Genomic DNA, 16675 nt, shown 5'->3' with positions numbered 1-16675 from the left:
GAACAGAATACATGATTGTGATGTTAAAATTCAAATTGAAAATACTAAAGTTTGTTAATTTACTGTTTTGGCTTAGACTTTTTAGCTTTTATAGTTTAGCCTTTATCAGTCTTTAGAAATTCCAAATATTCATAGTTTTACAAAATAAAACTGTAAAACAAATCTATTTTAAGCAATTTTGAATATTACTGAATTGCAGCTGATTTAAGAACAGTCCAAAAGCAAGGTTTAATGGGACATGGCAGAGATAAAGCCTGAATGAAGAGAGAAATGAAAGTAAGAATAAAGGCAATAGCGTACGAACATGCTTTTAAACCTTGTACAGACACTTTGATTAATCCTTTTTAATGATGGAATAATTGCATGTGTATTTTGTAATCTTTAATTCATGACTACACCAACCATAATTGAGGGTATATTTTGTTTCCTGAAGTTTTATTCCATTTTTCACTATGATGATCTCTGTACAAATGAAATGATATTACAGAAAATATCAGCCAGTTTTAAAAGCTTTATTTTATGAAAAAGAAATATTTGAGAATAATGAATCTGTCTTTGAGCACTGAATGACCCTCAATGTTCGGAAAGCATTGATCTATGACTTGTTCATTATGAAATCTGTTATTCAGTTATGAATAATGTAATTTAGCTGAGCAGGCATGGAGGATCTGTGTTCAGTATGTTCTCCAAATCTGAGCAAAAGGTTGTTGTGAATATTCTGCTGCCGTACAAAATGCCAGAAACATCCAAATTAATGAATATATTAACAATAATTTTGTTAAGTTTTATTCAAATAGTTTTTTGTAATTAACTTGTATTTTTGTTATATCTTCATCTACTTATAAGATGTCTTGATTATTAGTTTAGTTTGACATCACATTCTTAGAAGAAGCTTAGAGAGAGGGAAACTGAATTTAAATTTTTGTTGTGCATCTCTGTAGGATTCTGAAGGTGATACACCTCTTCATGATGCAATAAGCAAAAAACGTGATGATATGCTGTCGGTGCTGCTAGAATCTGGTGCAGATGTAACAATCACTAACAACAATGGTTTCAATGCTCTTCATCATGCTGCATTGCGAGGCAACCCCAGGTATTATTAGATATAGGTTCATGAGGGAGTTCCGAACATAATCGATGGTAACATTTTCTGATTTGATGAATTTAACTCTGTCAGAGATTTTTGTGATGTGTTTATTCAGCTTTTATTATGTAAAGATTACACATGCTTTTGTTGAACTCCATCCAGTGGACCACACAGTGAAATTTAGTTTAAATATCTGATCCAACAAACTCATTGAAAGGACCTCAAACTACATATATCTCTTCAGCTGTATCTTGCAACTTCTGAATATTCATGTCACGCAATGGCTAGGCAATGACCATCTCAATTCTGAAAAGCAGAGGGATCAAAGTGTTCCCATACATGAGTCACAGAAGAGGAATGTGCAGGTACTCCAAGTAATTCGGGCAGCAAATCGAATGCTATCCTTCGTTGTGGAGGAGCTAAACATATAGGTAAGTATGTTAACTATACTTCAATAAAAAAGATATTGGTGAGATCATATCTCAACAAATGTGTGCAGTCTTGGTCTCCCAGTTCGAGGAAGGATATAAGCATGTGGAAGTTGTTCGGAAGAGGTTTATTAGATAGCTGTGTGCACTGAATGGCTTGTTGTATTTGGGGTGGTTGCTCAGACTGGCATTGCTTCCACTGGAAGTTAAAAAACTAAGGGATGACTTGATTGAAATTTCAGAGATTCATGAATGTTTTAGTTTTTTGAGGATGTGACTAGAAAGGTTGATGAGGGTCGAGCTGTGGATGTGGTGTATATGGACTTCAGTAAGGCATTTGATAAGGTTCCCCATGGTAGGCTCATTCAGAAGGTCAGGAGGAATGGGATACAGGGGAACTTAGCTGCTTGGATACAGAATTGGCTGGCCAACAGAAGACAGCGAGTGGTAGTAGAAGGAAAATATTCTGCCTGGAAGTCAGTGGTGAGTGGAGTTCCACAGGGCTCTGTCCCTGGGCCTCTACTGTTTGTAATTTTTATTAATGACTTGGACGAGGGAATTGAAGGATGGGTCAGCAAGTTTGCAGACGACACAAAGGTCGGAGGTGTCGTTGACAGTGTAGAGGGCTGTTGTAGGCTGCAGCGGGACATTGACAGGATGCAGAGATGGGCTGAGAGGTGGCAGATGGAGTTCAACCTGGATAAATGCGAGGTGATGCATTTTGGAAGGTCGAATTTGAAAGCTGAGTACAGGATTAAGGATAGGATTCTTGGCAGCGTGGAGGAACAGAGGGATCTTGGTGTGCAGATACATAGATCCCTTAAAATGGCCACCCAAGTGGACAGGGTTGTTAAGAAAGCATATGGTGTTTTGGCTTTCATTAACAGGGGGATTGAGTTTAAGAGTCGTGAGATCTTGTTGCAGCTCTATAAAACTTTGGTTAGACCGCACTTGGAATACTGCGTCCAGTTCTGGGCGCTCTATTATAGGAAAGATGTGGATGCTTTGGAGAGGGTTCAGAGGAGGTTTACCAGGATGCTGCCTGGACTGGAGGGCTTATCTTATGAAGAGAGGTTGACTGAGCTCGGTCTCTTTTCATTGGAGAAAAGGAGGAGGAGAGGGGACCTAATTGAGGTATTCAAGATAATGAGAGGCATAGATAGAGTTGATAGCCAGAGACTATTTCCCAGGGCAGAAATGGCTAGCACGAGGGGTCATAGTTTTAAGCTGGTTGGTGGAAAGTATCGAGGGGATGTCAGAGGCAGGTTCTTTACGCAGAGAGTTGTGAGAGCATGGAATGCGTTGCCAGCAGCAGTTGTGGAAACAAGGTCATTGGGGTCATTTAAGAGACTGCTGGACATGCATATGGTCACAGAAATTTGAGGGTGCATACATGAGGATCAATGGTCGGCACAACATTGTGGGCTGAAGGGCCTGTTCTGTGCTGTACTGTTCTATGTTCTATGTTCTATGTTTTTGTCAAAGCACATGTAGAAATAATGTTACCCTGTGGTTGAGAACCAGTGGATATGGGACGAATGCAGTTGTTTTTGAGAGTGGTGGAACTTTGAAATTGTACCTCAGGATGGTGCAGCTTATTTCATTGAATATTTCAATGTGGAAGAAGATCCTTAAACAAGGAAATTCAAAGCTACTGGGGAGCAGATGGACAAGTGCAAATTAAGGCAAATAGATCAGCCGTGAATTGATTCAGTGGTGGTGCAGGCCTGAGGGGCTAAACGGCCTATTTGTACCCCAAATTTGAATGTATTAATTTGGGTCAAGTATGAGAAACGTCATTAGTCTGCTCAGACTTGGGGGAGGATGGTGGCAAGGGAATAGAATTTAGGTGTACAAGGTAATGAGAGGCATGGATGGAGTCGATAGCCAGAGACTTTTCCCCAGGGCAGGATTGACTGCCACGAGGGGTGATAGTTTTAAGGTGTGAGGAGGAAGGTATAGAGGAGACGTCAGAGGGAGGTTCTTTACCCAGAGAGTTGTGAGTGCATGGAATACTTTGCCAGTGGTAGTCGTAGAAGCAGAGTCATTAGTGACATTTAAGCGACTGCTGGACATGCACATGGACAGCAGTGAATTGAGGGGAATGTAGGTTAGGTTATTTTATTTTTGGATTGGGATTATTCCATGGCACAACATCGTGGGCCGAAGGGCCTGTACTGTGCTGTATTTTTCTATGTTCTGTGTTCTATGTTAAGTCTAGCTATCATTCCTTAACTGGCGTTGCCATCATGAATTTCCCACCATCAACATCTTGGGGATTTTAGTTAACCAGAAACTGAACAGAACCAGCCAGATTGTTACCACTGAGGTTGGAGAAATGAATATTTCTCTAGCCCTACTGCCTGACCGGTCATTACATATGTTTAAATGCTTTACTCGAGTCAGTGATATAGCCAATTATGCTCCTTATCTATGTTTGGTTTAGAATAAAATGAGGGCAGCATGGTGGCTCAGTGGTTAGTGCCAGGAGTTTGCCTGTTCTCCCCATGTTTGCGTGGGTTTTCTGAGTGCCCTGGTTTCCTCCCACAGAAAAGATGTGCAGTTTAGTTAGATTGGCCATATTGAAATTGCCTGTAACGTTCAGGGATGTGTATGTTAAGTGGATTAGCCACAGTAAATGTGGTGTTATAGGATATGGTGTGGCTGGGTCGAATGGGGTGGCTGTTCAGAGGGTTGGTACAGACTTGATGGAATGAATGGCCTCCTTCAACATTGGAGAGGGTTCTGTTATTCTTTGAAAATGAAGCAAGTTTTCCTCATAAACAATAAAATTATTAATTTATTCTGAAAGTAGGACATATTCAACAAAGTTGTAAAACTGATTAACGTACAGTTTGAAATATGAAGGTATAAATATTAACTCTTCAAAATAACTGCACAGGCATACATGAAATGTGCAAACCAATTAAGAAAAATGAACGATATTCCCTGCAGAGATGAGTTTGAGGAAAAAAGAACTTTAGCTGTGTAATGGTAAGTTATTGAAGGAATAAAAGGATATGAAATGTTCCAAAATAATTTTCAGTCAGCACTCTGGCACATGCAGAAGGGTGCAGTGAAACACACAGGCAGTTTTCACTGGCATCTTTGCAGACATAGTTAGTTTAGGAATTGCCAAGAGGAAATCTTTCAAGGGTTTTTCGGGAGAGCAGCTGGATCAGTATTAATTCCATCATACTGAATGCTCAAAAGTGTTTACTCAGAAGAGGGTGTGCTCAGTACCTTATCCCGCTCTGCATGCTCTACCCCAAGTGAACTGTAAAGAATAACAAAAATGAAGACCAACTCCCGACAGCCATAAATTGAGCAATGCAATTTTGAGTAAATAAGTCCAAGCAATTTGCTTAAGCCACGTAACTTGCAAGACTTTTTATATTTAAAAGTCCTGACGTCCCTTTTGTAATCGCATTTTCTTAAAAAAAGTCCAAATAGCTCTTTGAATTTCAAATAAATATTAATTCTCGATAGAAAAGATTCTTCGTAACATTACAAGGACAAGTCAATGGCTAAGAAATCTGCAGTGAGTAACTCAACTCTTCACTATCGAGTGATGTCTTTGATTCAAAAGATGCAAGTCAGGAGGATGATAGAATCTCTCAATTTGCTCAGATGAGTGACACACCATCAACACTCAAGCTTGATGCTATCAAGGACAAAGCAGCCTGCTAGATTGGCAGCATATCTATTACCTTTCATATTTGCACCCTTCACCATCAGTGCACAATAATACCAGTGTGCACCTTCTGCTAGATACACTGCTGTAACTCGTAAGGCATGTTCAACAGCACTTTTCAGTTCTGTGACCACGACCAGCAAATCCCTCTCCAAGTTACTATTTCTGATTTTGGGCTGTATCAACATTCCTTCACTATTGCCAGATTGAAGTCCTGAGCTTCCTTCCTAAAATAATTATGATGTGGAGGTGCCACTGTTGCACTGGGGTGGACAAAGTTAGAAGTCACACAACACCAGGTTATAATCCAACATGATTATTTGAAATCACAAGCTTTCAGAGGCTTTCAGAGCAGTAATAGTAGGAACTGCAGGTGCTGGAGAATCCGAGATAACAAGGTGTAGAGCTGGATGAACATAGCAGGCCAAGCAGCATCAGAGGAGCAGGAAAGCTAACATTTTAGACCTAGACCTGTATGAAGAAGGGTCTAGGCCTGAAACGTCAGCTTTCGTGCTCCTCTGATGCTGCTTGGCCTGCTGTGTTCATCTAACTCTACACGTTGTTGTCTCTTCATTCAGAGCAGTGCTTTGGTTTCAAATAAACCTGTTGGATTGTAACCTGATGTCATGTGACTTGTCAAATAACTAGAATACCTACACCAGAAGGGCTGCAGTGGTTCAAAAAAGCAGCAGTAGGAAATTGGGAATGGGCAATAAATGCAGGCTCAGCCTGGAATTGCCACAACCCATGAATGAACTTAAAAGAAACAAATTGCATGGATTTGAATCTTGCTATGAAATTGTCAGGATTCTACATAAGGATTGCATTGTTACAGGATCAACTGGATAACTTAGCAGCATTCCCCTTGAGCTCAAAGATCACTCTATCATAAATTGGCCAGTGCATTGATATCTGGAGCTGACCACAGAAGTTAGAGATTTGCAGGCCTATTTATTCCTCTGAGACTGCAACATCTGGCTTTTGCACATAGCTCAACATGGAAGTCCATAAATTGCTGCTTGAGAGTCTGTTTCTCAAAGAGATGGCACTGTTGAAGTTACTGAAGACTTTGGGCAAGTAGAAATCATTGAAATGATGAGTGGTGTCTGTTTTTCACCAAGAATTTTAAAGTTTGCTAGTGCTTAACAATTGGCATTAATCCTATGTGTTTATCTCAGTCATTTATTTCACTATTTGTAACATGTCAAATTGAAAGTGAGGGTTTGTGCTTTTTATTTAAATTATCTCTGTGCAAATACCTCTGAGATGGGCTGCTTCGCCTGCTTGATGATATCAATGTTGTTGAGTTCTCCGAGATCCTAGTTCCTTGTAGACAGCTTTGTTTTAAGATCAGCAACTAATATCGATTCTCTGAGAAATGACCCTGTAACTTGTTACCTCTGGACTGCATGTCAAGATGTTAGTTATTTCAGCTTTCACCTCTTGGTGCATGCTATTTTGCCTTAAGTAAAGCAGGTTAGTTTAAAACATAACTCCTGTCTTGGGGCAGCACAGTGGCTTAGTGGTTAGCACTGCTGCCTCACAGTGCCAGGGACCCAGCTTCAGTTCTACCCTCGGATGACTGTCTGTGTGGAGTTTGCACATTCTCCCCGTGTCTGCTTGGGTTTTCTCCAGGTGCCCCAGTTTCCTCCCACAGTCCAAAGATGTGCAGATTGGGTTCATTGGCCATGCTAAATTGTCCGTAGCGTCCAGGGATGCATAGATTAGGTGAGTTGTCGGGGGATGTGTCTGGGCGGGATGACCTGAGGGTCAGTATAGACTTGTTGGGCTGAAGGGCCTGTTTTCACATTTTTGGCATTCGATGATTCTCACGTTTGTTACACCAGCTGAAAGCTTGCTGTTTTCCAATATTGGGCAGTTGATTGCCTCTTCACAGAAGGGAAAACCCTGCTTATCACAAAGTAATTTCAATATCTGGGAGATTGCTGGCTTTCGTTTTTGAAATTTACTGTAATATTCAGTATGACTTATGCAAATGAGTTTTCAGTTTCAGCATTGAGATATTTCACGTACTTTATTTCTGTCTTCTTTTCACCCCTCCCTGTCCTTGTCTGTCAATATCTCTTTTCTCATTATTGTCCACTCCAATAATTTTTGTCTTTCCCCAGTTCTGGCAACTTGTACATCCTCAACTTTATTGCTCCCTATTAGTGACTGTGCCTTCAGCTATCTTGTCCAGAGCACTGAAATTCCCTCCTAAAACTCTGTCTCTTTCTTTAATTAGGTAGCTCTTTAATACCTTTTCACTTAACTAAACTATTGGTTCCTCGTCCTAATATCTCCTTGGGCAGCAACTGAACCCCATTGCCTGTGCTCAAAAAAAATGCAGGCATCGATATAAAGCCATTCTTGTAGGCCATAAAATTCTACTGTCCGCTTGGCTTGGGATCAGATTTTGTTTAATTATTTTCCTGAAACTCTTCTTTTGCATTGATCTGCCACATCAAATAAACACAAGATGTTTGAATGTGAAATTCAATATGTTGAGTGTGCACTTGATTTGTAAACTCACACCAGTCTCTTGAGAATTTCAATGAGAAGCTGTTCAGATTTATGTGATGTGCTTATAGGTGGTGCTGTAGAAATCGTTTTCCATGTTCCAGATGTTGTGACTTACCTGTGGCTTAACCTGTGACACCTAGAATTCTCTTGTGGTGCAATGATAATGTCCCTCCTTTGAGCAAGCAGGCCAGGGTTTTGGTCCCACCTGCTCTGTAGGTGTGTGATTACATCTTCGTTGAGTTTAATTTAAAAATTATCAAAATGACACCTGCCTCAAATGGTGCCTTGTAATAGCTGCTGTTTGCGGCAAGAATGCTACAGAATGTGAGCCTGCACGCTCTTTTCCACGTAGTGTTGTTTGTTTCGAAATTTCTCAAGCTATCAGCAGTAAATTTAATTAACGTTTTAATTTTTTGTACTCAATACTTTGTTTTACCATCCTACGTTTTCTTTTTTCAGAAATTATTTTAATGATTCGGTGAATATTTGATCACCTGAAAATGTCTGTTACATTTCAGTAACTTCTCCACAACCAATATTAAATAGTCTCACTTAACCTGTTTAATTCTCCCTCCCTTTTTTAAATAATGAAGTGAGATGGTGCAGGTGTAGCGAGTCTATCACTAGATTAATATTCTAGAACCTCAGGCTAATTCTCTGGTGAGATGGCTGTGGTAGAATTCAGTGGATCAATCGGGAACAGACAGCTGGTCTCAGTAATAGTGACCACGAAGCTATTATTGTTTGTTGTAAAAGTCCATTTGGTTTACCAAGGTACTTTATAAAAGGAAATCTGCTAAATTTAACCTCAGTGCCTCCAGACCGATAGCAGCTTGGTTGATCCTTAAGTCACTCAGTTGAAAGACAGTAAGGAATGGGCAGAAAATTATGTATCAGAGATAATGGGAACTGCAGATGCTGGAGATTCCAAGATAATAAAATGTGAGGCTGGATGAACACAGCAGGCCAAGCAGCATCTCAGGAGCACAAAAGCTGACGTTTCGGGCCTAGACCCTTCATCAGAGAGGGGGATGGGGGGAGGGAACTGGAATAAATAGGGAGAGAGGGGGAGGCGGACCGAAGATGTAGAGTAAAGAAGATAGGTGGAGAGGGTGTAGGTGGGGAGGTAGGGAGGGGATAGGTCAGTCCAGGGAAGACGGACAGGTCAAGGAGGTGGGATGAGGTTAGTAGGTAGCTGGGGGTGCGGCTTGGGGTGGGAGGAAGGGATGGGTGAGAGGAAGAACCGGTTAGGGAGGCAGAGACAGGTTGGACTGGTTTTGGGATGCGGTGGGTGGGGGGGAAGAGCTGGGCTGGTTGTGTGGTGCAGTGGGGGGAGGGGATGCACTGGGCTGGTTTAGGGATGCAGTAGGGGAAGGGGAGATTTTGAAACTGGTGAAGTCCACATTGATACCATATGGCTGCAGGGTTCCCAGGCGGAATATGAGTTGCTGTTCCTGCAACCTTCGGGTGGCATCATTGTGGCAGTGCAGGAGGCCCATGATGGACATGTCATCAAGAGAATGGGAGGGGGAGTGGAAATGGTTTGCGACTGGGAGGTGCAATTGTTTGTTGCGAACTGAGCGGAGGTGTTCTGCAAAGCGGTCCCCAAGCCTCCGCTTGGTTTCCCCAATGTAGAGGAAGCCGCACCGGGTACAGTGGATGCAGTATACCACATTGGCAGATGTGCAGGTGAATCTCTGCTTAATGTGGAATGTCATCTTGGGGCCTGGGATGGGGGAGAAAATTATGTGCTTGGCTGTGATACCCACATCGCATGAAATAACATTAAAAAGTTACTAATTCAGAAATCTATTGATGTAATTCCTGAATCTGGAGCACTTTGTATTCTGATAATGATATGTCTATAAAATGTTAGGTTTGAGTTTAAGCAATGGTTAAATAACAGATGATATGAAGTGAAAGAAGAAGTTATCATGCACTGAAAACAGTGAAGAAGGAACTCAAAGAGACTGCAAATTTACATGTTTCAGGGACTTGTAAATTGACTAGGACAAAAAGTGACAAAGCTCAACAATTAGCTAGTAGTGACTACTAAATGAGAGCCTAAACACATCCCAACCAGCAGTACAGGGATACATTTAAGCTAGAGTTTGCAACAACAATATACATTAGAGTACAAATTACTGATTTGTAAAAGAAAATAAATTTATTGAACAAATAATACTGAAGAATATCAGTAGAATTTTCTGAAAGGGAGTCTGAAATTGAGACCAAGAGAAGCACCTTTTACTTAAGCGAAGGAGGCATAGAATTATAGAGTCATAGAAATGAATAGCACAGAAAAAGGTTCTTCAGCCCATTGCGTTTGCACCAGTTAAAAGCACCCCAACTAAATATTCTAATTCCATCATTAATACTGGGCCCACAGGCTTGTATGCCTTGTCAACGCAAGCTCACATTCTAAATACTCCTCAGATCTTTTGAGGATTTCTGTCTCTCCCATCTTCATAGACAGTGAGCTCCTATTTCCTACCACTGTCTGGGTGAAAAAGGTTTTCTTCACGTCTCTAAATCTCCTGCCCCGTACTTTGTCTGTCTCCCGGTCATTGTCCTTCCATAAAGGGGCGAAGTCTCTTACTGTCTACCCTATTCATGCCCTTAAAATTTTATACATCTCAATTGTGTCTCCTCTCAGTCTCCTCAGCTCTAAGGAAAACATCCCCAGTCTACCCAATTTCTTTTCATAAATAAAACTCTCCAACTGAGGCAACAATCTGTTAAATCTTCTCTGCACCCTCTTCAGTGCAATCACGTTCTTATAATGTGGATTTTACATCTGCGCACAATGTGGCTAACCAATGTCTTATGCAGTTCTAGCTTAACCTCTCTGTTGTTCGACTCCAAGCCTTGGCTGATAAAAACAAGTTTATGGAGTAAGTGAGTAGGATATGAAGAGAGATTTCTTGAGAAATATTAAAAACAGTCCATGAAAATGTAATAGTTCTAAGAATGGAAACATTACAAACCTAGATGATGTGCACTTTGGAATAGTGAAGGAACCTAGATTTTAGTCGTGAGTCTATAAGAAATTCAAAAAATTAAACTATACCTGGACTGAATTGAAGGATAGGAAAATTAGATTTCGTTTTTAAGAAGGGTGTGAAGAAAAAGGCAGGAAATTTAAAGTGTATTTATTTCTGCTTAATTAGGAGTAAACTTTAAATTTGTAAAGTGGTATGGGTAGATATCACTGTTAAAACAGTCAAATATTTGTCAAAGGCATGTATCTGAGTTTGTTTTGGAAATCTCTGAATATTAGTATTATCAGCTAGTTCATGGTTCATGTGAATGTATTAGAGGTAAATTTTAATTTGGGCAAGTGTGAAAATTCAAGGTTAAGTAAAATGCTGGACTTCAGAAACTGCCAGAATGCCTCAAACTAAGGCAGTTCAGAAAGTTCCACATATTAGTATGAGGTCAGAGAAAAGAAGGTGAAAGCCATAGAAATGACACATAGCCTTCATTTAGCTGACAATGTGTATGAGAAGAATTGCCCTGGCTTCATTAGAAATTTAAACTAAAGCAAAGTTAATCTAAAAATTACTCTTGCATCCCAACTAACGCATATTTCCGTAGAGATTAGTAATTAAATTTGCAGCAAAATTGAATTTTTCCAAAAGTCTTTGTGCTTGGTGGTTAAAAACACCCAAGTTGATGGGTGTAAGCCCAGAGTTCAGCTGGTGAAAATGGAAAGTATTTGCGAGGAGTTGTGAAGCAACTGTGGCTTAGAAAAAGATAAAAATCAGCGGGACTTCTGTGATAGAGATGCAGTTCAAGATTGCAGTGAAGGCTGCTCTTGAATTATGATGCTCAAGTCAAGAATCTCTCAGCCAAAAATTAATGGAAGCATTCCCATGAGGTTTCATACCTCTGACAAAAGCTGATATGCTGTGGAGAAATCCACATGAATTCTTGAGAGCAGTAGCACTTGGTTGGTTCCAGTAAGTGAAGGAAACCTTGTCATTGAGAGCCAAAGGCTTTCTGATGAAAGTTAATTTGGAAATTTTACTCGAGAATTTGTGGGCGCATTATTCAGCTCTACATGTATTTGGAAGTAAAGTTGTGAGTTTTCATCTAAGACTCTTTGTTTATTTAATAATTTAATGCTTGCATTACTTGTTTATTTTATGATAAAATTCTTTTTAAATAATGGAATCTTGTATTCTTTCAGTTAGTCACCGAGTGTTTGAATTTTTCTTCAAACGTGAATGGTCTCTGACAGGATTGTAACCATGCAGGCAATACTGTCTGAATTCATATTTTTAGAAAATATATGACTAGGTACCATTTGAAGACTTAATGCTAAAATAAATAGTAAAAGTGGCATCATTTAGAAATCAGGTGTTAAAATGAAATTTATTGTTCAATTTCAAGTATCATGTGCCTGTTCGTTTTTCATGTTTAGTTCATGTTGGTTTTGATTTGTGTTAAAGTTGGAAAAACTTTAGAGGTAAATCTAGTTGGTAATTTCATCAATTGGGTTGGCCATTTAATAATTTATTTTTGATTTACGATTCCCTTGGATTATCACATGACATTCAGGCAATCGTAATAAAAGTAACAAAGTCAGCTTTGTTCTTTGAAGGTGCGACATGGAGGGTAGACATCAGCCTTGTAAGAGTTTTAGACACACAACAGTCATTTATTGCATTGTTGTTTATCATAAATAACAAAGCAAAGACTATAACTTAGTTATAAAGGAATTGAACACATTTTTGGAAGGAGATATTGGGAAAAAAAGCAGGCACCTGCGATTGGAGTAGATAGTTAAGTTACTTTGGTAGAGGCGAGATGCGTGAAATGTGCTTTAAATTGTGTTGTTCAGTTGCCGGAGATATGTCAGACCTAGATAACAGCCAGTAATTTATTTTTATTTACATAATCAGGAAATCTACATGAGACTTATTCATTTTGAACATCAGTAAATGCACTTAGAATAAATGGCACCCTGACTTGGAATAAATATTTTGTTTATAAATACAAGACTGATCTAATCTGCACACTTGTAAACATATGGTATAACATGGGCAAATATTTTCAGTTTCTAATCATTGACATGAACTTGAGATAAGATTTCCCCTCCTTTAGCTAACCTCTTGTCTCACCTTTAATCCTGTTGATCTGATGAATTAATTTTGTAGTGCATTCGAAAGGATATATGTTTTAACAGACTTTCAGCCAAAGAGGACAACAACTTGGAGTCAGATCCATATTTGTATTTGGAAGGAAGTATTAGAAAACTTGAGTTTGGTTATTGGATTATCAATCCATTTGTTATTAGGTATCAGTTAGATTAGTTTTACACCTAACTCAGCTATTGTCCACCTGGTTGGGGCCCTGATTCATTTCTGTCGAAGTACCGGTCTGCCGAGCGCCTTCCTGTCTCTCAATCAGGAGAAAGCATTCAAGAGGGTTCATCACGAGTATTTGCTAGGGACTGTGCAGACATTCGGGTTTGGGATGCATTTTGCCGCTTGGATCCAACTTTTGTACACTGCCGTAGACTGTCCAGTTAAAGTTAATGGGTTACTGACCGCGCCCATTCACTTTGGGAGTGGAGAACATCAGGGCCACCCCTTGTCTGGCTAGTTGTATTCCCTGTACCTCCTGCAGAGGCTGTTGTCAGGACTGGTTCTACATGGGTCATGCATGGGCGTGGTCTTCTTGGCTTACACTGACTACTTGCCCCTCATTTTCACATATCCGGCTAATGTGGAGAGGACGTGCAAGTGCCAGGCGTCTTACGGCAGGATCAACTGGGCAAAATATTCTGGACTCCTGGTTGGCCTGTGGCGGGCAGACTCTCGGCCGGACGCATTACGAGGGTTCAGCTGGAGCACCACCTATCTCCTCTCTGGGCCTCTACCTTAGCCCTGCTGAGGAATCCTGGCCGGGGGGGGGGCGGAATTGGCAGGAGCTGGAGGCCAAGGTCTTGACTCACCTAGGCAGCTGGTCAGGACAGCTGAGTGCTGTCCGACGGGAGTCCACTGCTGGTCCTAAACCAACTGTTGTGGTACTGGCTGGTCCCTTTGGTCCCCCCTCCTAGTTTTGTCACTGACATCCAGAGAAAGTTGATCCACTTCGGGGACGAAAGATGCATTGGGTCATGGCACAAGTTCTGAATCTCCCTGTTGAGGAGGGCGGTCAGTCGCTGGTGTACATGTGCACCCAGGTGATGACTTTTTGCCCTCTGACTTTGCAGTGCTACCTTTACGGTGAGCTGCCTCGTTGATGGTGCACCCTGGTGCTGTATGTTTTCTGCCAGGTGCGTAACCTCAAGTACGACACCCAGCTCCTGTTTATCAACTGAGACAGTTTGGAGGTCGCCCTCCGCATGCTCCCTGTCTTTTACCAGGACCTGATCACTGTGTGGAACATAGTAAATTCGTGTCACACCTACTCTTCATCAGGAGTAGCAGCTATCATCAGGGAGCTGTTGGTCAGGAACCCGCACCTCTATAAAAGCAGGTTTGGTTGGCTGTTGGAGGGTAGGGCCCTGGCTGCAGTGGTTACCAGAGGCAGGCACGTGCAAGGTGGCGGGGGCCTGGGCTGGATGCTGCCACACAGGACTAGGGCCATGGTCGATGTCTGGTTTGCGGCCGCCGTCATTCACTATCTTAAAATGGCAGCGCTTGGACCCGACATTGTGCGCCAGTTGGAGGATGCCTAGGTATGCATTGGAATGCTGTTTGCTCGTATCCCTGCTGGGACGGAATTTCACATTGGCCCCAAGATCCCACACCTCCCTGGGATCCTGCGCCCCACATCCTGAGCCACCTCTGGAATTTTAGTTTTGTGACTTTTTAAAGACGTAAAATGAAGAGCATTGTACAGACTACTGCTGCTGCACACCATCCACCTCTTCTTTATCCACTGCCCAGACATGCCTTAGCATGCCCATTTGTCCCCAGTGGAGGGTCCTCTCTCTTTCAGTCAGGGATGTGGGGTGGAGGGTATTGCACACAGCAGTCCGTTGTAACAGCAGATTGCTGTGGTTCATGGGCTCCTGGCCCAACTGTTTGTTTTGTAGTGCTGTGGAATCCGTGGACCATGTATGTATTGGGTGTGGGCACATTCATTTGATTTTTAGTTACTCCAAAGACCACCTTTTGTGTTTTTGATTGTACTTTATCCCCACACTGGTGTGGAAGGGAGTGGCCTGTTCAGAGGATCTCCTCGTGGATCTGCTGCTGGGCCTGGCCAAGCTGGCCATTAACAGTCCATGGAGAGGGTTGTTGTGGTCAACTTCTGCCCCTCTCCCTTACTTACATGCAGGCCTGGATGTCCCTGGAAAAGGAGCACACGGTGTGCACCGATGCTGTGGATGCTTTTTGGGAGAGGTGGGCACTGTGGGCTATGGAGTGCTTTAGTTACCCCCTCCAATTCTATTTTAATTTGATCCCTACCATCCCCTTCACCTTTTCATACACACAGGCTTTGTCCCCCACGGGGCTCTGCTTGCTACTGGCTCTTTAGTCACATGGGTTTTTTCCTGATGGTGGACTATCAATAAAGTTATTTACACAAAAGAAATCTAACTCGGTCATACTACATCAGCTGTCAGTGATAACACAAGGCACAGGTTGGATTTCTTCAATTTAGGTTCTATCAGTTTCTTTTAATTCATGGCTGTGATTTTTGTCAGTACTATTGCTGGGCAGCACGGTGACTGCACATGCACGAAACTCAAGGTTGTAGTACCATGTCACTGTAGGGCACCACAATGGCAACTGCCAGGACCAAATTTGGGTTAAAATGATGAATGGCAGTCGTCCCACCATTGTTCCCTGTGAAACTCTGCTTTCAACGTTTCGCTAGTCTGAGCAGTTCCTCTGAACGTCTTGTGGATGGAGATGGCAACTGGACTCTGTACTTGAATTTTGACTTTTTTTTAAAACTAGTCCAGTCTGACCTTTGACATGACCCAGGTCAGGCTGTGTGCAGCTGGGAAGGCCATTAAATATCTGGGCTTTACGTTGACACAGCATGTTTTATCCCGCCTCTCCCTCTCCCCAGCCAAGAACTCACCAATTGTGGATTCAACAAACAATTGTCTGTCGCCAGCACTCTCACTGCTGTTGTTCTAAACACTGCTGGACCTTGTGCTGGCATATGACACTCTGTCACAATCAATTACGTTGTTAGAGGCCAGATGTGTGAAACAGTAATTCTACCACAGTGAATGATATGTACCCATAGCATGTGTATGCTGCAAAAGGCTCTGTAGAGGCATTGCCTGTTCACACTTATCTTTATTCCCTCCTTGGTCTTTACTACATATAGTCACTCACAGTTCAATAGCTAGAATCATTATACTCACTCACTGTTCGATAGCTAGAATCGTAGAATCCCCACAGTGTGGAAGCCGGCCACTTGGCCCATCGAGTCCACAGTGACCCTCGAACAGCATCCCACCCAGACCCTTGTACATGTAACCCAGTATTTTCCTTGGCTAACCCACCCAGCCTACACATTCCTTGACACATTGGGCAATTTAGCATAGCCAGTCCACCTAACCTGCACATCTTTGGTTTGTGGGAGGGAACGAGAGCTCCTGGAGGAAACCCACACAGACAGGGGGCCGAAATGTGCAAACTCCAGTCACCCAAGGCTGGAATTGAACCTTGGTCCCTGGCACTGTGAGGCAGTAGTGCTAACCACTGAGCCACCATGCTGTCCTTGCTTCTATGTGCTGTGCCATTGACTGCCTGAACATTGAGTAAGGCCTAGACCCATGTCTTCACATCCAGGAAAGGTCACAAAATGACTTTGTGACACAAAAGTAAATTGCTGCAGATGTAGGAAAGATCATCACCCTGAAATATTAACTGTATCTCTATTCGTTGATGCTGCCTCGATAAAACAAAGGTTAATAGGACAACATAATTCATGTGTGGTGTTGATGTGTTTTTGTTTATCAAG

At 41.9% G+C, this 16675-nt stretch overlaps 1 protein-coding gene across 2 annotated transcripts in view; it reads left to right on the top strand.

Annotated features, from left to right (window-relative positions):
* Positions 1–16675, top strand: part of mib1 (MIB E3 ubiquitin protein ligase 1) — a 134948-nt gene that overhangs the window by 55472 nt on the left and 62801 nt on the right. For both annotated transcript variants that reach the window (XM_048528907.2, XM_048528906.2), the window contains exon 12: positions 942–1093. In XM_048528907.2, coding sequence (XP_048384864.1) covers positions 942–1093 — 152 coding nt within the window. The remainder of the gene's footprint in view (positions 1–941; positions 1094–16675) is intronic.

The sequence above is a fragment of the Stegostoma tigrinum genome, chromosome 5, assembly GCF_030684315.1.
Source record: "Stegostoma tigrinum isolate sSteTig4 chromosome 5, sSteTig4.hap1, whole genome shotgun sequence".
Lineage (NCBI taxonomy): Eukaryota > Metazoa > Chordata > Chondrichthyes > Orectolobiformes > Stegostomatidae > Stegostoma > Stegostoma tigrinum.
This window is presented reverse-complemented; position numbering and strand designations above follow the sequence as displayed.